Source organism: Arachis duranensis, chromosome 9 (genome assembly GCF_000817695.3).
Source record: "Arachis duranensis cultivar V14167 chromosome 9, aradu.V14167.gnm2.J7QH, whole genome shotgun sequence".
Classification (NCBI taxonomy): Eukaryota; Viridiplantae; Streptophyta; class Magnoliopsida; order Fabales; family Fabaceae; genus Arachis; species Arachis duranensis.
The window spans coordinates 110,939,580-110,962,084 of record NC_029780.3 but is presented as its reverse complement, the minus strand read 5'-3'; the positions used below and the strand labels follow the sequence as shown (position 1 = coordinate 110,962,084).

The 22,505-nt window shown below is 30.0% G+C and overlaps 2 protein-coding genes across 2 annotated transcripts; both read right to left on the bottom strand.

Moving 5' to 3' along the window:
- Positions 1-4,114: 4,114 nt before the first annotated feature.
- LOC107467162 (uncharacterized) lies at positions 4,115-11,619 on the bottom strand. The gene is given in 13 exon segments (XM_052254399.1): positions 4,115-4,432; positions 4,510-4,663; positions 4,748-4,985; positions 5,071-5,281; positions 5,367-5,719; positions 6,377-7,241; positions 8,852-9,157; positions 9,244-9,394; positions 9,480-9,717; positions 9,815-10,025; positions 10,110-10,234; positions 10,327-10,482; positions 10,647-11,619. Coding segments are annotated over 13 exon segments (4,158 nt in total). The 5' UTR covers positions 11,479-11,619.
- Positions 11,620-13,955: 2,336 nt separating this feature from the next.
- On the bottom strand, positions 13,956-14,846 carry LOC107467148 (NDR1/HIN1-like protein 26). The gene has a single exon (XM_016086186.3). The coding sequence runs from the start codon at positions 14,796-14,798 to the stop codon at positions 14,115-14,117; it is 684 nt and encodes a 227-aa protein (XP_015941672.1). The 5' UTR covers positions 14,799-14,846; the 3' UTR covers positions 13,956-14,114.
- Positions 14,847-22,505: the final 7,659 nt, after the last annotated feature.

Here is a 22,505-nt window from a genome sequence, read left to right as displayed (position 1 = left end):
ACTTTTAAAGTGTAGGGACCAATTTGTAATTTTACTAAAAGTATAGGGACCAACTGTATAATTTAACCTTTAAAATTTGGTTCATTGATTTTTTGGCCAAATCGATTTATCCAATTTAATTTTGATAAAAATAACACAGTTTAATTGATTACATATGTTAACTTTTAATTGCTAAAAAACTTTTTTAAAAAAAGACGTTTTAGGTGTCTTTATCTAAGTGGCTCCCTTAATTAAAAGGACAAATCACTTAGATAAAGCAAAGGCATGAAAATATTACCTATATCACCTAAATAAAAAATCGTTACGTGTGTCCCTAGAGGATATTTCTAGTAAATTGAAGCAAGAAAACTTGATTTAGGGTAGTTCTATGTAAATCGAAATAGGTAAATTCGATTTAGTATATACCCATGTAAATCAAACCAGTCTCCTTCAATTTATGCATGCATGGCTACGTTATCTCGTAAATTGAATTTGACACATTTGATTTATGCATGGTTGGCATCTTTTTAAATAAATCGAAGTAGTCTAATTCAATTTACCTTGTTAGAGATCAAGCTGAATAAATTGAATTAGGATAGGCAGATTTACTATAGTTTCAGCAGCATACGTAAATGGAAGCTGGGTAATTCGATTTAGTAGGGTACAAATGTGTATAAATACCTGTGGAATGTGAATTTTCCATCATAATGAGCCCCAAAATGGCTAGTGATGAGAGTTTCTTAGTTTTGGTGCACTATAGAGGGTTGATTAAGAAAAAACGCGTTCCGAAATTAAGTTTACGGATAAGGATCTGCTTAATGTTTTCGTGAGACCTTCGACGAATTTCACCAAGCTTAAGGATACTATAATTCGAAAACTAGGGCTGCAAGGCGTGAAACGGGTGGAAAAGTTATTCAACAGAATTTCAATATCCGTTTTGTGGGATGATGTGAAGTATGATTCGTTCGTCATATGTAGAGATGAAGATTTGGAAGTTCTGTTCCACTGTCGTCGACAATTTTCGGAGGTGAGGATCCCTGAGTTGTTGGCCAAACTTGTGGATGTGGTCTCTAGTTCAGGAGGTTCTAACCGGAATACTCTGCCTTCAGCTATGGCCGCTGGCTCGAGTTCAAGGCTTGTTAGTGCCTCTTCATTCCTGTCCTTGATTGAGTCTGAGGCAATTTTTGTGGCCTCTCCGTCCTTCGCTGCTGATCTAAACCGCACTTGTGACAGAGAACAGGTTGACACTGTGCCCGTAGTTTATCTAAATTGACTAATGCCTCATCTATCTTAAACTAGTGGTCATTGAGTCTCACGAGATGGTCCAGACCAGCCATCTAGACGTACGACATGATCCTATCGTCTAACGGCATACCATGCTGCCTCCTCATGCTCGAGATGCAGCAATGGAACTATATGACATTGAAAAAATACTCTTAGAATAAAAAAAACTTTACAAAAAATAAATGATCTAAGACGGATAATTTTTATTGTAGATTTACTTTAACCAGATATCTATTAAACTCTCAAAATTTCTTATCCAACATGTATTTTTTTTATATACTCTAACACACTATCATCTTTGTATTAATACTCTAACCACTGTTCGAGACTACAGATTTTATCAGATATAATATTCAAGTTCTAAATAATTTAATATCAGTAAATAGCTTATAATATATTGCTACTCTTAAATCAACCCTCTAACTACTTGAAGTTTACACATTCTAATCATGTTAATAAACAATATCTAACCGATTTAAACAAAACTAACACATAGTTTTTTTCTTTCAGAAAATAAAATGAAATTTAAATTTTATTTTACTAACCTCATCATGCACGTTACCAGTAATATGTGCGACTCCATCTAAGTGGTAGATTCGATTCGGGTCGTCTTCCATTTTGCTAGGCTGCGTTGCTTTCTCTGGATTTAGTAGAATATGTGGTGGTGAAATGTAATTCGAATGAAGTGGATTCGAATTATATAGATCCACTGTCCATATAAATTGAATTAGGCGGGTTAAATTTATATTGAGCACAATGTTTTACATAAATTGAATTAAGGGGGCTTAGATTTACTATTGGGTAAATCAAAACAACCCAATTCGAATTACTATAGACACAAATTCATTGCTTAATTCGAACTAATTTCATTCGAATTACTATGGATTTAGATAAATCGTGTGCATTATTAAATTTGAGAGACTTAATTCAATTTATTTAGAACATGTGCAAAATCAAAATGAGTCAATTCGATTTATATATATTATAATTTTTCTTAGTAAATCTATACAATTTAATTCAATTTACTATTAGGTGTTATAATTCGAAATATGATAATTCAATTTACATAATTATATTCTCTAGAGATCTACATATCATTTTTTAATTTAAATGATATAGATAATATTTTCATGTATGTCTTTAACTTATCTAAATGATTTTTCTCTTCATTAAAATTATTAGAACATAGTATATAGTGTAACTACTAATTCCTTTGTTACTGAATTTTTAATGTAGACAATTAACCACAACATGTGCTTAATTCCTATAGTTAGGGACGAAACTCTTAACTACATATAGTAATTAGTATTTAAAAAAAATTGGAAATATCATGACCGCCTTAAAATTTGGACAATTTCACATAATTGAATTCTCTCTAAATTTTGGTTCACGCTGTAAGTTGGTGTTAAACTATTCAATTTTTTTTAATGAATTAAATTCCAAGACTTTCCAACATAAGATATTAGGCTGTATTTAAAAGACAGGTTGAGACTAAAAAATAAAAATTAAGACAAAAATTAAAAAATAAATATCAAATTAAATTATTATATTATATTTACTAGTATAAAATGTATTCAATATATATCATATTTAATTTAAGATAAATATAAAAATTAAAAAATATACTTAAAATTTGAAAAGTTAAAATTATAGTATTTTTTTAAAAAAATATTATTAAAGTTTCATTGTTCATTCTAAAAATTTCAATTCCATATATTTCTATTTTCTGAAAATACTAAAAAGACTAAAACTTTATGTCGTAAAACTGAAATGTTAATTTCAATTTTTTATCATGAAACATAGTACTTAATCTCAAAATAAATATTACAAATTTAATATATTAATATTAATTTATTAATATTTAAGTTAAGAGTTAATATATTATTCTTGTGATATTTTTTTATCTAACAATCATATAGGACTTTTGGTTTCTGAGCAAAACATTATACCCATTCATACAAGTGATGAAAAGTCATAACCCATTATAAATATGAAAACATTTAATAATAAAAAATTAATAGAAAATAGTTAAAATTTATTTTATTTATTATTATTAATTATTATTAAAATTAATAAATACTAAATAAGAGAATATATATATTTGCATAGAAAATATTTTAGATAATGTTCAACGGAACATCTGCAACTCTAATATATGTGTCTTTTTAGTAAAAAAATACAATAGTTTATAACTATTACTATTTGTTAGAGTCGAAGAAAACTAAATATATAAGTTACATATATTTATAACGATAATGTTAAGAAGATAAAAAAAATTAATATATCTTTGTTTACTATTTGATATGCACATAAAAAAAATGTGAATATTAATTTTTTGTTCAATAGAGTAAAGAATTTTTTATTATTGTTAGTGAAAATTTTTAAGTTTTATTATATTTTAAAAGAGTATTATCATGAATCTAATAATAACTATGTGAACAAATATTTATCTAAAAATAACAATTTAATTATGTCTTAAAATCACAACAAAATTAAATGTTATCATCTTCTTCATCTTAATATATTCAATAGTTCTAGTCATCCACTCTCCGGTTCTAATTTCAGAAAACAAACGTAGCCTTAAGGATTATTAAAGATTTCTACTATTGTACTAGAATCAAAGAAATTAAAAATAAACTCGAAAATTTTCCAATTCTGCTAGTTAGTGTTCGATGAAATGTCTTAAAGATGGAATTCTTATATCCTTCAAACTTGCCAGCATTAGAATTGCCTAACTAAACATTGTACAAACTGCAAAATCCTATGTCATTACACTCACATGTAATCAAGGACAGGTTAAACTCTATTTATGTTCCTTGATTATTATGATAAGTAACTCCCTATCCATATATCAACGAGGAAAGAATTTACTTATGGTGATTTCATTGATGGAATTGCTGTCATTAACCAACTCCTTGCTTGTTGTCATGCTTTCCTCTGTTCTATTGTTCTTGAAATAGTATGCTGGTTCACGAGGGGATGGCAAGTTGAGTGAAGAGCTATTTAGGTAAAAAACAATTGTTGCCATCGTAGGTCTGTCATTTGGTTCTTCTTGAACACATAACAAACCAATCTGAATGCATTTTATGACTTCTTCCTTTGAATAAGGGCCTTCCATGTTAGGATCCAATAGTTCCATTGGCGTTTTCTCTGTCCATTTTTCCCAAGCCTGCAACCTCCATTTGAATCGGTTAGAGTCAGTGTTTTCTACTCCAAGAAAAAGAAATTTAGAAACATTGTACTCACATGTCTCCGGATGTCATCAATACACTCTGATTCAGAAGAGGAGGTTCCTTTTCGCTTCCCGTTAATGATCTCGAGTACCATGACTCCAAAACTAAACACATCCGATTTTACAGAGAATTGTCCAAACATTGCATATTCTGGAGACATATAACCACTATATATAAAACATGGAACAGTTAAACAAGCAATTGCAATGACAAAAATTGATAGAGAAAACAAGATCCAAGAAGAAACTTACTATGTTCCGACTATTCTATGCGTGTTTTCTTCGTTTTGATCCACAGCAACAATTCTAGCCATGCCAAAATCTGATATTTTTGGATTCATATTACTATCTAACAAAACATTACTAGGTTTCAGATCACGATGTATTATTTTGAGGCGAGAATCTTCATGCAGGTATAGAATTCCTCTAGCAATTCCCATGATGATCTGTTTACGTTGAATCCAAGATAATTGTCTTCGCTTTTGAGGATCTATAAACAAGACTTTTGAATACTACATTGTACAATCAAATACACATTACTCATTTTTTATTAGTAATGTCTAGAAGCAACATACCACAAAGAAAGTAGTCAAGGCTTTTGTTTGGCACATACTCATAGATGAGTATCTTTTCTTCACCTTCCAAACAAAATCCCAGTAACCTCACTAGATTTCTGTGTTGAAGCTTAGCTATAACAAGAACCTCATTTTTAAACTCTATTGCACCTTGTCCAGAGCTTCTAGTAAGCCTCTTCACAGCAATTTCTTGTCCATTTAAAAGAATACCCTGAAATTATTTGTAAATAAATACCAGTTGTATATTCTGTTCTGTTATGTTATTATATCAACAACTTGATAATTGATATGTCTACCTTATAGACTTCTCCAAATCCACCTTTGCCTACCCTGTTCTCTGTGGCAAATCTATTTGTTGCAGCTTCAATCCTGGCTAGTTCAAATCGCAAGGACTCCAAAGTGCTTATATCATTCCCAACTACACCAAAAGTGTTTGAATTCTGTTAAATGATTTTCTAAGGTTGCGAAAATAACAAAAGAAATCTATATTTCTCCACATTACAGTTTTCTTTGAGAATATCATCTTGATTCTTTCTTCCTTTTCTACGTAGAAAGCAGCAACCACCCAAAGTTAAAAGCACAAGTGCAACGACAATGGCAATTGGAACAGCGACTTTACTTAATGGTAAGTTCTTCTGCTTTCGTTTACCTGCACGATTTTTAGTTAACTTCCCTCCAAGAAATATGACTTAACTCTAATTATAAACTATTATGTTCTTGAATCATAAAGAGAAGGATAATAAAGCATATAATAATTTTGAGGTAAGCAGATGTCAATATCTTAGATTCTTTTCCCTCCCTCCTTAATTTTCCAAGAAATATGAAAGATTAGGTGAAAACTCAGTGCAGTCGAATTCACGTGAAATTCATAGTCGAAAGTCGTGAAGTTGACTACACCTAAGTTTTCACCCAAAGAGTATTAAGATTACGTGAATTCAGTCAATTCACCAATTAGTATAAATTTTACATAATATATTTTACATATGACATATTACAAGTGGTTTTGATAACGGTCTATAAAAACCACTTGTTGAGTAAGGATAGCATCGAAAAAATGAAAAGAAAAATAATCAGACGCATATTTATAAAGATAAAAATTCATGTGCAGTTAATTTCATTTGAAATTGATAATTGAGAGTCATTAAATCGTTAAATGATTTGACAGATTTAACTAAATAACGATTTAACGATTCTCAACTATCAATTTAAATCGTTAAATGATTTGACATATTTGACTAAATAACGATTTGACGATTTTCAACTATCAATTTGTTAACTGCATTTTAGTTTTCATCGCTTACAAAACCTGGTGGAGCCAAAGGACGAGAATCTCTTTGCGGTGGTGGTGGCCGCAGCGGCCGAGGAATTATATTGTGTTCCTTAAGGAATGGATATAATTCATATCTAATACCACAACTGGGATACATGACAGTTCCTCCAGATTTTCCCCTGCAGCAACCTGCTGGAATATATGCAATGGCATCACTGAGACACCAGCTACAGTTCTCGGTGGAAAGATAAGGGAGACACCAAGCGGAACCATATATGTTTTGATGATCTGTGATTTTCTGAGTCATTGCAGCCGTTTTATTTGAATCAGCAGCGGCCATAGTTCTCATATCATTCAGCATATTCCAGAGAATAGTGTTGTAGCGCCCAACTTGACCCACATAGTCAATGTCACTCACAAAGGTGATACTTGGACTTTCCTCCACATTGGAGAAGAAATTACGATTAGAGTAACGCATATAGCATACACGGTACCAAACCATGGCTTCTTTTGCTTTGCTACAAAGAGATGATATGAGTTTTGATGCTTCTGCCACACAGTCTTGGCACATTCCTGGTGTGCTGTCTCTTGTACAAATGTAGAGGCCATAGACTGTGTCTGAAGTGGTTTTACCAATTACTGTAGTGTTGTAGGATCTGGAATCTGTGGTGGCATTGGAGGAGAGCCAGTTAAGGAGTGTTATGGTGTTGGAACGGTATGTGCTATTGGATGCAAAAGTGCCATTGATTGTGCAGTTATAATAAGCTTTAGTATTTTTATCGGTGGCTCCTTGGATGATGTTAAAGCAGTGAATGGGGAGGAAGAAAAAGAAGAGAGATGGAAGCAGAAGGAAGAAGTAGAAGGAACTCATCATGAATAGGTTGGAAGATGAATCATCATTCTATATATTGATTTAGAATTGAATAGTGACCAAAATGCTTAGTGCTGATTATGGTTTTGTTAGTGCATGGTAATGATGGTTTGAGACCAATGCACTTGTAGTTGTGTACTTAATTAATGAATTCACACCCGTTAATCCTGTCCTAAACAATACGCGGATTATCATGCTGTCCATGCACTTATATTCAGCGCCACTTTCACATGAAAAATAATGGAGATAAAATATTATATTTCCTAAAAATCGTTGTCTAGAGTTAATGAATATAAAATATACATTATATATATTGCACGATCGCTATGCACTTCTAGCAGTTTTTGCTACACAACCACGGTCCTAATTAACATATGAGAAAGTATAACAGACAAAATACTAAAAATAGAGGTCTCATTGATGTGATAATAACGTTATTTTATTCTTTGAACTTACTTTTAAGATATCAAATGAGATATCTACTATTAGACAAGTATCCCACTCTGATGTTCTCTGTTTCATTTTATATTGACTTATTGCTTAGTGTTATATAATTTAATAAAAAGTATTGATATGAGATATATTTAAAAAAATATTAATTACTAACGTCACGTGTCGTGTTTTAATTTTGTTGTGGCCCAGTCCAGCTGGTTTTGTTGGTGGGCATAATCTGTTCAGTTTACAATCCGGACACAAGTACCCATGCTGTCAGCTACATGACAGATGTGGGAGAGAAAATTTTCTAAAAAGAGACTTTTTCTGTGGAGTCTGCCTTACTGACAGGATATATATGGGGAGGGTCCTACCCCTCCTCCAAAATATGTCACTACCACCTTCACTCTCATAGCCACTTGTACACTTTTTGACTTGGACATCGGAGTGTCATTGCAAGTGATGCCCTCCTCGCACATTCCGACCAGTTCGGGAGGCCCACTTTCCCGTAAATCTCGCTCACAGGCTCAGACCCAGACCGATTCCCACTTCATTATCCGGAGAACCTCTCCAACCCGTTCGGAATCCAAAAACCCGAACAAATTTATTTATATTTTACGTATAAATTTACCATCGTATGAAAACAAATATCTTTTTTCATTTTCACTCTCTATTTTATATTCACCACCCCATCCGCATTTTGCATGCGAAGAAATAATGCGCAATCATTCTATCATCAAATAACAAATATTGACGCAAACTCCCAATTATACCTACCCCAACTTAAAATTAATCTCTCTCTTCCATTTTTAATGTGCACGTTCTCAGCTTACCAAATGTATCGATTTATTACTCACCTAAAATATGCTTTTGTATTAAATAAACTATTTAACATAATACCTGTCTAACATCTGACTATTATCTTTATACGAAGATATATTGATGTAACTAGTTATGTTGTTCTTAACGTGAAACACATGGTAGAACTTGCCGAAATAGAAGATACATTAGTTGAAAGAAATACAGGATCAAACTCAATGGAGATCCAAACAATACATTTAATTCAACAGAGAAATTCAAATAAAGTGTAGGCATGTGTGTCTCGAACACACTTGTTTTTGACCCGCTAGATTATTTAGCATAAAAGCATTCTAATATATATGTGAAGGAAGTGCATGTCACCCAATAGTGCATTCCTTAGCTTATCTAGGGAGAAATGTGCTCACTGACAAATCGTTGATAGAATCATTTATGGAATGCGTTTTGTGGTAGTAAGACATATAATCCATCTTTCTACTTTTTGAAACTATTGGTTCTTGAGGCAAAGGTACTTCCCCTGAAGAACTACTGAGGTATGACACAATTTCTGTCATTGTAGGCCTCTCATTTGGATCATCTTGAACACATAACAGGGCAATCTGTATACTTCTCATCACTTCATTTTCAGAATAATTTCCTTTTAAAGTTGTATCCAATAATTCCAATGCCTTTTCTTCCTTCCATTTTGCCCATGCCTGTAACAATTTTCTATAAATTAATTTGAACCATTGTATGAATATAATTTGATACAAGGTACCAGAAAAAGTGAATTATTACTCACAGAAAGTCGGATGTCATCTGAGAAGTGTGGTTCACAAAAAGAATTTTTCGATTTTCCACTCATAATCTCAAGTACTATGATTCCAAAACTATACACGTCAGATTTTATCGAAAATATTCCTTCCATTGCATATTCTGGAGACATATAACCACTGTATATATGATTTAACTATTTGGCTTAATAATGATTAAATAAGATGAGACTAAAATGAAAACAAAAATGAATAATAAACTTACTATGTGCCAACAACCCTATGAGTATTCACTTGAATTTGATCTGTAATTACTATTCTTGCCATACCAAAATCTGATATTTTTGGATTCATACCATCATCTAATAAAATATTACTTGGTTTAAGATCTCGATGGATGATTGTTAAACGAGAATCCTCATGAAGGTATAAAATCCCTCGCGCAATTCCTCTAATAATCTTGTATCGTTCAGACCAAGTTAATGGCCTGCTTCTCTGAGGATCTGTACAAAGAATTAGATTTTTCTGTGGTCAATTATCAAAATGATATTCAACTTACTCATATAAAAGATGCTAAGAACACAAATTCTAATTTCTAACCAAATAAAATGTAGTCAAGGCTCTTGTTAGGGACATATTCGTAGACAAGTATCCTCTCTTGTCCTTCCAAACAAAACCCCAGTAATCTGACCAGATTTTTATGTTGAAGCTTGGCCATAACAAGAACCTCATTCTTAAATTCTTCTGCACCTTGCCAAGAGTTTCCCAAGAGTCTCTTTGCTGCTACTTCTTGCCCATTTTCAAGAACACCCTGTACAACATGATAAACCTGCACTTGTTTAGCTGAAACTAATACTCCAAAACAATATGTTAATTCTCAGTTTTACCATGTCACCTTGTAAACTTCCCCAAATCCACCTCTTCCTATCTTGTTTCCTTGGGAGAAGTTGTTGGTAGCAGCTTGAATTTCACTCAACTGAAACTGTAAAGACTCAAAAGAAGCCAATGATTCATCCCCAACTACATCAAACAATATAAAAACTATAGTAATAAATGAAGTTTCAAGCCTTCAAAAAAGAAAAGGATATGATATAGGAATTGAACACATTTACAGCTTTCTCTAAGAAGAATTCCCCTAAGAAGCTTCCTTTGTCGTCGTCGACTTAGGAAACATAAAGAGCAACCAAAACATAGCAGCAGCACAGAAACAACAGTTGAGATGATGGAAATAATAATCTGTCTCTGGTGTGACCTGTTTTTCCTATTTCCTGCAGTGAACAAAACAGTACCTTTAACATATGAAAGTTACTAACTATCAGAACCATATGCAGAAAATACACTAATTTATTATCTCTAGACATAAATGTCTCTGTTCATGTCTCATTTACCAAACACGATTTTGTGTCTCTATATGCAGATTATGTGCTAATACCTCCAAGTATCAAAATATTCAGATGAGATGATGGCTCATAAAATCGATAAAGCTCAAATCTAACGCCACAACTGGGAAAAAGAACCCTTCCTCCGATCTTTCCTTTGCAACAACCGGTCGGAATGTCGGCCGCGGCGTTTACAAGACACGAGCTGCATTCCTCAGGGGGCAAGTCCGGGGTGCACTTTGCCATGCCATAAAGGCTTTGTTTAGCTGTGATGTTGAGTTCCCCGTACGCGAACCTTCTAGAACCCATGGGAATATCAGCAACCTTATGCCTCAGAGTATACATCATCTCCGACACTTCATTGTTGAAGGTAGCAAGTTGGCCAACGTAGTCCTTGAGGTTCAGCAAGAAGATTTTAGGGCTTTCTTCTGCTATTGTTAAGAAATCTCTGTAAGAGTAACGTAGGAAGCAGAATTTGACAAATACCACAGCTTCCTTTGATGTTGCACACTCTGATGTTACATTATACACTGCTTGATCGATGCACTTTTGGCATTTCTCTGGCGTTATATCTGCATTGCACTGGAAGAGGCCATAGACGCTGCTGTTAACAGAAGAAACGACCTTGGTGATGTGGGATCCGGCAGAGTTAGTGGCATTGGAAGAAAGCCAAGATAGAAGAGTTTTGAGGTTGGTATGGTAGGTGGTGTTTAACTCAAAGGTGCTGTTTCTTGTGCAGTTACAGACATGTGGGAAATTGGTATCTGGTGAAGTAGTTGTAGAAGAAGAACAAAACCATGTGATGGAGAGTAGCAGCAGAAACTGGAATAACAGAAACGAATGCATGTTTCTTTGTTCATAACGAAAACCAATTAAGGAGCTCATATTATAGTGTAACTAGCAAGTGGACTGCTACCTAACCTTTATTTTGATGATCATGCTCTTCAAATGCACATTCTTTATTATCTTAGCCAACCTTTGTTGATTTCTTTTAGAAAGGGACTTTACACTGCTTTGTTCCATGTCCATGTCCATGGAAAACATAGACACAGTTACACATGTATATTGTTTGGTTATTAGGATATTAATTTTTGAAAGACACGGTTACACATGTCTACCTGCTGCCTTGTTGTCTCTCTTTGCATCTAAGACTACAACCTTCATTCTCCTTCTTCTCTTGTTTTTGTTTTTTCTTTTTTAAGAATTAGAAGAAAATTATTTCAATTCTTTTTATTTGAATTATTTAACTGATGTTGAAATTAGAGTTGTTAATTTTAATAATTTGAGTTGTTGAGGATGAAAAATTAGTAACGAAAGCAGTGGTAATGGTGAAAGTTAGTGGTTGGAATAGTCTTGGTGGTAGAAATCAACAGTGAAGTAATTTTGGTTGAGAATAAATTTGACTTTTAAGTTAAACAAATGTATCTTATATTTTATTATCAAATATTATGTAAAATTTGTATATTTGTATGTTTATCTAGGTTCCAATGTATATGATGAGATATAAATATAAAGACACAGTTATTAATGATATGAAAATAAAATATTTGTGTTTATATATTGTGTTTAACAAAAATAAGGAATAAGATACACATATTTAAAAAAGATAACTTTTCATTTAACCACAAATTTTACTACTATCACTATATCCTCATTATTCTAAACACTACATATTATTATCATTGAATTTTTATTTCTTCTAATATTTTTTATTTCTTCTAATATCATCATTTAAATATTAAATATATAATTTTTCTTGAAAAAAATAAAAAATTAAAGCTCAGAATTTATCAAAAATTAATCAAAATTTAAATAAATAAAAAAATTAAATGTACAGTTTTTTTTCTTGAAGAAAATAGAAAGATAAATTTGATTGTAAAATTTAAAAGAAAAAGAGAAAAAAAAATTTAAAGAAATAAAAAGACAAATTTTAAAAATTTAATGAGTAAAAATAAAAAATTAATGTTTTAGAGATACATAAATTTAACCAAACAACAAACATATATCACGGTATCCATGTTTCATCTTCAACCAAACTACCTTATGTTTTTATGTCACTGTCTATTGTTTTGTATCTATTATTAATAAACGCAATCTTATATATTTAAAAGAATCTATTTGAACATTCATTAAGTCATCACTTGTTAATTATATTATATTTAGAGTAAATAATAACTTTAAATATGATGTGTAAAAGGCTAAAAAGATTTAAATAAGTAGGTTTTTTTTATGCGGTCTAAATTTTATTAATAGAATTAAAAAATTTATATCTCTATTTTTAAGCAAAAAATCATAAGCACTAAAGAATTTCCCAAAAAAGGTAATTAAATAGTAAAGCGTCTATATTTCTTTAAAAAATTTATCACCTCATTTATCTGGATAGGGTAATAAAGCAAATGGAAGAATTAAACATGTTCTACACTTCTACTTTATGCTACTTCATTTCATGGTCAGTGATTACTTACTACATAAGTAACATGCCATATTTTTTTTTACATAATTTAGCTGGCTTGTGGTCCGGGCCTGGAATTATAAAAAAGAATGTAGAAAGAATGCAGCTAGAGTCATATTTAATTAGTAGGAGGGTGAAAATGCCAAGGAGCTATCTTTGCATATAACATCAGGTTACACAAGTCTCCATAAAATGTATATTTTTGTTGCTATAAATCTAATAGCATTAAACCTGTTTTAGGGGAATTGATTCGTATTATTAAATTGCTTTCATACACGTATATTATTATTTTGACTAACTTTTTGAAAAAAAAATTGGAAATAGATCTTCTTAATTGTTAAAAAAATTGAGTTTAAAATATGATTTTTAACTTTTTATTGTTTTTTTTATATTTATTTTTTATCCCACTTATAAAATTAATAATAAAAAATCATGTTTTACTCTCTTAATTATTAAAAAAAATTGAGAAGATTGATTTCTGTTCTACATACATGTACTGATATGAATGAAGAGGAGGGAAAAGGTTTGACATTTGTCACATAAAGTTTAAATTTCGTTCTTTTTGGATTAATTCAGTTGTTCCATAACCATGTGTTAATAATTTTAATCTTCTTCCATTCTAGTCAAAGAAAATTTTTCAAACATGTGTTAATAATTTAATCCTGCAGAAAAATAATGTTAAATATGTAATTTCTTTGACAAGTGACAGCAACCACTTCAAATTATTCAATAGCCAGGAAAAAAGTAAATATTCAGCTGCTGCACAGTTAAAAATTATTAAATAATAATTAATAACTTATTAAATTATTTAATAATTTTTAAATATTAACTTTATATAAAATTGAATTATATATATTATACATTCATAACATGCAAGAAAATTTTAGAAAAATAATTTAAATTTCACCACCTTAAATATTTATAAATCACAACACAGATCACAAATGTAAGAAAATTCGGAAGACTACATAACATAGTCAGAAATAGATAATTATTATTAAAAAAAAACCTAAGGTGAAGACTGAAGTTAATACAAATTACTGAAATTAGTGATATTATTCTCGCATCTTCAAGAGAAGTAAACGGGGCATCTCTTGTCTTTGTAAAGGGGTAAGATGGACCCATCGGGTCCCACACCCGCATTACAATTAGCGTGCATTCTGTGGCGCTTGCTCTGCCACGACGATATCTTGAACCGAATCACAGACGTTAATTCCAAGCGGAACACCACGCTACCGTGAACCCTATCGTTCTGGAACTCCGTCCATCGTTGACTGTTAACGGTCAACGTAGCCCCACTGAGAACGGCGTTCACTATCGTCGTATGTTTGGGCTGCTGATAAAACGGATCAAGTAACGGCGTCGACCCGATTTTCTGATCCCGGTAGTAAACCGCCCCGTCCATTGACTCGTAGTAAATACCGATGTTCTGGTTGGCGTTTCGGGCCGTTGCATTGAAATTGACTTGGGCATTTTGGAAGCCAGATGATTGGGCCAGGCCCGGAATAGAGAACTCGTGGATGTGGAATCTGGGCCTGTGAGGGCGGAGGCTGATCCAGAGGATGAAAGTGATTAGGCCCAAAATAAAGAGGAGGCTGAGGAAGGTGCCGCAGATGACCTTGGAGACCCGGGTGGTGAGGCTGTCCTGTACCCGCTGCACGTAGTAGCGGGCCGTGTGGTGACGCCTTATGGGCTTCTGGTTCGGGTTCTGGCCCGGAACGTGGCGGATGGGTATGTGGTCGTTGCCGCGCATTTTGGCGCAAGCGTGTTCTGTGTTTCAACTTTGATGAGTGTATGATGAATAATGCGTTTGAGTTTGGTTTTGTAGTGCACTTGGAAGAGAAGAGAAGAGAAGAGAAAAAGAGAATATTTGAGAGTGGTGAATGGAGGAAGAAACGAATATCTAAGCTTTGAGTCTTGCATCTTTGCATTGTTCCATTGCTTTTGCATCACGTTTGCTAATTACATCAGCGAAAAAAAATGTATAATAATTATTAATTTATTAGCATGCAGTAAAATTTGATTACTTAGTTTTATAAGATTCTGATTAGGGTTCAAACCATAAAAGTTTTTATCCTTTAGAAATATAGAAGCTTCGGAATTTGGTGTATTAATAACTTTATAGGCACTGTTAAACTTTCAACAACAAAGAGATATAGATACTATAATGTTGTTAAGATTAGAAGCAGTTTTAGCTACTTTTGTAAATTATTAAGAAGGTATCATTCAGCAGCAGCTTTATCTATCTGTATTCTTGCATCTAGCTTGATGATCATGCATATTATATATATAGAAAATTAGAAATGAATAACAAAGAAGTCACGGACATTTTTATACACAATAACGGGAATAAGGTACAAGTGTTTTCGTATAATGTTGTATAAAGTATATATACGAAATCGAGTTAGAAAGATGAATGGATTTTTTTTATTTGTGGGATATATATATATATAGATCCATCTTATATTATATTTATATGCCTCTTATCCAGTTTAAACCTGTTCTATACATGTATCATGGTTGCCTCACTTGGAAGTCATCACTAAAGACAATAACAGTTTTGCAATAGGAAATAGTATTTACTCCCATGATAAAATGTAAATATAAATATTATATTAAATAGGAAATTTACAAAAATATTGAACAAATTAAACGTTAATGCCTCCTATTATGCCAGGAATAAATTATAGGATGTGTCGGTGATTAAAATGAAGGGCTTATTATTATTGATCCTCACAAATAGCCGGCGGAAGCAATCTATATATGACACCGCAAAAATGCAAAACAATAAAATAATAGAAAAAGTTTACGGACCAGCAATTTTATTGAATTTTGGCCAGCATGTAACCAGCAGAAAAAAGTGAGCAATTGAATAAAATTTCACACCAATCTCACACCATCAAATCATCGTTGATGGCAAAATAATATAGTAAAAATCCTATGTTTTCGTGTTCATCTTCGGTCACATATATAGCATTTTTGTTTGGGCACAGGAAAACGACAGATATTTTAACTTGTACTTGATTGTTGGTATGTGCACAATGGTATTACAATACAAAGACATTCTTTTCAACCCCGTATTTAGGGTTGTCAACATGCATAAAGTGCGACCACATGCTACATTTTTTCTTTCACAATATCATGCAATTTTGTCACATAATAGAAACTCCATGTCGTATATGTCGTATATGACGTTTGAATTCGTTCCATATAGGTTGCGCTGCTAGTAAGGATAAGCAATGAGTGGTTTGGCTCAAACTTCTATGAAGAATGGTGTACATGATAATAATGAAGATTCTATTCTGATCTCTCTCTCTGCTGGGTATACCCTTGCATTGCATGCATGTTATTCTCTAGCTCGGCGACTTTTACTGTCCATTAGGTTGTGTTTGTTTATAAGAACAGGATAAGATAAGATACTGATGGATAGAGATACAAAATTTTATGTTTTTGTATTTTATTTGATGATAAACTAAAACAAATTATGAAAATTCAATATATTTTTATTTTTTTCATTCAAAAAGTTTGAGATAAAAAATATAACGATAAAAAATATAATTATAAAAAATTAACAAGAATAATAAAAAAAATAAAAAATAAATTGTGTTAATATCTCTGTGTCTTTCTTATCATGATGAATATAAAATACATTAATTTAATATCTCTAAACACATTATTTTTATCCATATTTTCTCTGTCAAATACTATTTTATATCTTAATGTCCTTATCTTAGTATCCTATCTTTACAACTAATAAATATAGATTTAGAGAAAAATATATCATCCAAATAACAAAATGAAAGTGCAAATAGGATCGGAGCTTAAGCTAATATAAGCTCCATAGCTTAGCCAGCTTAATTAATAATTTAATAAATTAATTAATTGCTTGCATAAATATCTATCTTACATACATGGCGAGGTCTCTAGTGGCTTTGAAAATGGTATAAAATTGAACATTAAATAAAAATGTGACACTTATCTTATATTAAATTATAATTAATTTTTACCATATATATAGAGGAGGGTGGAAACTCACCTGCAGTCGACTGCAGGTGAAGTTGTTTCTGGATGATTGACACGTGTTACTGTATGGTTTAAAAAAATCGATTTATTTTATATAAATAGTTTATTTAAAAAAATCGGTTTGAATAGATCAAATAACTACTTTTAAAATAATTTAAATTCTTTCTGCGTGTTATTCCTAAATTCTTAACAGATGAATTTGATATGATCTTTTTCTTCATTCATATTGACCAATTTTTCTTTAAATTTATCTGAAACTTTTTTTTATTTAATTGTTGTCAAATATATGTATACAAATTGTTTGAAAAAGTAAAATTTAATATTCTGAAAAAGAAACAAAATTCACGATTTTTTTATATGAATGGCATAAATGATATCATCTGTCTTTTTTTTGTGTCTCTGTTTCTATTTTCTTGATGAGTTTTGTTTTGTTTCCCATAACTTACATTTTCAGTTGCTTTTAAATTAAGCTGTAAACAGATTTTAAATTAAGCTGTAAAAATATATTCAATTGCAAATTTATCATTAAATTAAATTTTATGGTAATCAATCAATTAACTTTTATTTTACTAATAAACTATTTTTATGCAAATTATTGTTGATTTTTCAATATTATTCTATAAATAAATTATTTTTTTAAGATAATAAGACTATAATTTACTTGTCTAGAAATTATGATTTCACTGTCATGTACGTTTTTGTGTTTTTACTTATCAACTAGAATTTATTTTTTAATGAAATTAGAATTTATTTTCAATAAAACAAAAGTATCTAATCAAAATATTAATTTGGTCTCCTTAAATAATTGAACATAATATTATTAATTTTGTCTACAACAAAAAATTTTAATAAATTTTTTCAAAATAAAATTGATTCAAAAATAGAGAAAAAAAAAGAACAACTAATGAAAATATTTATTTTGACATTGTTATCAAGAATAGGATAACCATAGAAAAAATTCAACCAAATAAAAAGGACCTAACTCAAACAATTAAACTACCCTCATATCATCACAATAAACTATAACATCACCAACTAAAGAGACATATAACAAATATGAAAGAGATAATGCCAAAAGTTCAACAATGCTCATGCTATCAACTAGTCTACGTTATACCATAATTATATTTTTGTCTTCCATCACATGAAATTGCCATGAATTATCTTGGCATTTATGATCTGAACATCAAAATGGTGTGATGACATAAATATATACGTATTTATTAAATAATTTTCATCATTCACAGAGGAATGAATAAAAACATAAATTAAGAAATACATTTGAAATAATAATTTTGATTAAGAAATATAAATAAAAGGAACATACCTAATTGAAAGTTTCATATTAGTTCTGAAAAAGGAATTGAAAGAGAAAGAATTTTATGTGCAAAACGAAGAAGAAGGGAATAAAAGTAACTACTTGCTCCAATTCAAACCGGTTTTTTTAAATAAACCATTTATATAAAATAAACTATTTTTTTAAACCATATAGTAACACGTGTCAACCATCCAAAAGCAACTTCACTTGCAGTCGACTGCAGGTGAGTTTCTGCCATAGAATAGAGGAGTGTTAGAGTTCAATAAATTTTGTGATTTAAAGTCATTAATTAGTCAATAATAATATTTTTAATGGTATGAAATTATATCTAATAATATAAGATTACTTATTTTTTTTTACTGTTTAATAAGTACTAGACAAATTTTAATAAAAATGCTTGCGACTTAGACTTTCTTTTATTATTGGTAATTAAACTGGGAAAAAACCGGTTGCACGCATGCTTTATGGTCGACCAAAACTATGGAGTCAAAAATAATTGTACTCAATTAATTTTTAAGAATGAAAATATTAGTATTAAATAATATTACACCAATATTTTAAATTTTAAAGATAATAATAAATGAGTGTGTGTACTGTGTACACACTAGCTAGTAGGGAAAAAAGGGTTCAAAAATTCAAACTTTGATTTCTAACTAATTGAAAGACAAGACAAGAAGTCCTCAAGTGTATGAAATAATTCCAGTCCTTTTGCTTTCAACTTCCTCACAATAATAAGAGAACTAATAATATTACTTCCTTGCTCATTTTTTTTTCTTGGTTTTCCTCGCATATAATTATGGCAAGTAACGTTAAAATCTACCAATTATTTTTCAATGTGGTGCAATATAGACCATTGCTTATGGGATATCGACATCTATAAGGTTCGGCAAATCTAAGATATAAACTCAATCAAGATAAGAAACGTGTTTTTGATAGGGAAGCATGAGATTACATTCTATTTGCAGATACTATGTATTATACCACACAAATTTGATTATGAAAATTGTAAAAGCAAACAGTAATTAGTCACTTTCTAGTATAGTGCTTTCCATTTAGTCTCAACATTAGACATTTGTTGGTAGGTGATATATGTATATATATATATATATAGGTCATATTATTAATAAAGATAAATAATATTTGTAATATTTTTTCTCTCCTGTATAAACTTTTTTATGGTATAAAATATTAGTTTTTTTAATTTCTTAATTATTTTTAAAACTAAAAGTACGAAATTTATAAAAGATATACATATAAGAGACAATTTATAGGATGATGTCGGAGTAAATCTCCCAAGTGGTTCTTGAAAATGACGTCGTGCAATAAAATCGTCCTTGAGATTTTAATCGCACCAATTACATTTCTGAGATTGAAAAAATTGTACTATATTAGTCTTAACCCGTTTTCTGTTAACAATGCGTTGACGTGATTTGATGATGTGAACCTTTAGTAATATGTGTCATCTCATAGTTTGGCCACGTGTAATAGTACGATGATGTGTCGGCCTGTGACACGTGGCATGCTGACGTGGATGGTTATGTCACGTGTTACAATTTTATTTGTCTGTGTGTCATCTACTATGTCATCATTACATATGTACTAAATTGGTCCTTTACTTTGTATCAAATAACTTATTTTAGTCATTGAAATTGAATGTCGTGCACCAAATTAGTCCATTCATAAGTTTTTTTTTTTTTTATAAATTCAAATTTTTTAATATCATTGAATCCACTAATTTTAATTTTATCTTTTCACAAGTTATTTAATACAAGTGCTTTTATAAAATATTTTAAAAATTTTTGTTTTAATTATACAATTTTTTTTATAATATTTTATTAAAAGAATTATGTGAGATATTGATATTAATTTAGTAAAGAGTATAAGTTAAGAGTATAATAATATTTCTTAATACAAACTTTTTAATGTTTAACACTTTTTAATAATATTTTAAGAATATTTGATAAGGTACTTATTAACTAATATAAATTCACTATTCCCATCGATTTTAAGAATGTTCGATTTCTATATAATTGACTTCTCACTAAATTAATAAGATATATTTATATTGTTGATTATAATAATTCATTTTATCTATAACTTAGTTAGGCGGCATTTTCATATATTATACTATTAATTAATATAAGCACTTATTGTAATCATGGTTTGAACAGTATTAAAACAGATACAAATAAATATAAGAGGTAATAATAAAATTTTGGATTTACCTAACATGTACTCTAAAGATACAAGTTAAAGTTATTAATTAAAAAATTCATTATAAAAATTTATATAATAAAAAATAAAATTAAAATTAGTAAATAAAAAATATTGAGAGTTTTAAATTTACAAAAAAAATGAGAACAAACTAATAAAGGGATTAATTTGATGCACGATATTCAATTTCAAGAACTAAAATGAGTCATTTGATGTAAAATAAGGGATCAATTTAGTGCATATGTAATGATAACATAGTGGATGACACGTGGACAAATAACATTGTGACACGTGGCATAATCATTCACATCAGCATACCACGTGTCGTTGACTGACACATTATACCGTTACACGTAGCCAAACTATGAGGTGACACATGTCACCAAAGGTCCACATCATCAAGTCACGTCAGTACGTCGTTAATAAAAAAATAGGTCAGAGACTAATATGATGCAATTTTTTTAACTTCAAAGACGTAATTGATGTAATTGAAATCTCAAAAATAATTTTAGTATACGACGTCAATTTTAGGACCACTTTAAAGATGTACTCGATAAAATTGTCTTTTTATAAATATAATAAGTGAAAATTGTTAACTAGTTTAATAGGTTTAATTAAATTATTATATAATCATCTTTAACTATTATTTTTATATAAAATAATTACATGTGTATAATTATCTTCTTCATATAAAGGTGGTACATATCATATATTACTAGTTAATAAATTAGATGGGAATTTGGTATCATTACCGCACCCAACTTATTGTCCAGCCTCTTGATGTGGTTCCTTTTTGTTACTATATGTGTGACCTTATAGCCGACCTTATATATTAGTAGTTCAGTAGTGTTCATGAATTAATAATTAACGATCAATGAAGAAGTGGCACTGTTGTATGTGGAGCTCACATGGAAAGGTTAAGGCACATAAAATTATATATGTATGTATGTATGGAGGAAATTGAGGATAAAACAAGCACTAGAGCTAGTGGATTATGAATGTACACTTCACAATTTTCATGCATAAGTATATTTGTGTAAAATATAATTAATAGTATAATAAAATAATTCTGGCAGACAACGAACTTTAATTTCAAAAAGGTTTTATTTGAATAATGTTAAAAATCAGTGATGCTCGATCATATATATGTGTTTTTTTCTTTGTTTAATTATTTAGAATCACCAAATAATACAATAGAGGATGAAGCAGACACAAGGCGATGGTGGGAGAATAAAAATTTCCAGTTCGCATCAAAGGGGTTTTGTGATTAGCAAATTCACTTGTTTGGAGTTTTATCCTGATATTACTTTTTTTAAATTTAAATTAATAAAAAATATAAATAGTTATATTTTTAATATTTTTTTAAGCAAGGACATTTTAAATTTATTTAATATATTTTTGTATTGACGTTTTTTTATTTGTCTTATGTTATTTTTTTTTTCTTTTAAGATTCACCAAGAATTGAATTCTAAATTTTTTAGACATAAAGTTCTAATATTATGTCATGATATTACTTCTTTTAAAAATTTAAGCTGAGAAAAACAAGTGACATGAATAATTATATCTAACAAATTATTATTAGGTTTAGTTAATCTGATGACCTTTATAGTTTTACCAAATTTTTTATTAAGTTTTTATATTTTTTTTTTCAATTGTATCCCTATATTGTTTTTAATTTTGTAATTAGATTCTTTTCATGTCAAAAACGTTAAAATTAACCGAATATTTCTCCAAACATACATACAACGATCTAATTAGATTTTTAATTATGAATATATTTAATTTGCGAATAAATATTCAGTTAATTTTAATATTTTTTTATACTAAAAATAACCAAATTATAAAATTAAAAATAATACAAAAAATCAATTAAAAAATAAAAATTTAATAAAATTATATAAACTA

What these genes read in the sequence shown, in the direction of transcription:
- LOC107467148 (XM_016086186.3), bottom strand. Translation starts at nt 14,798, where the DNA reads ATGCGCGGCAACGACCACATACCCATCCGCCACGTTCCGGGCCAGAAC.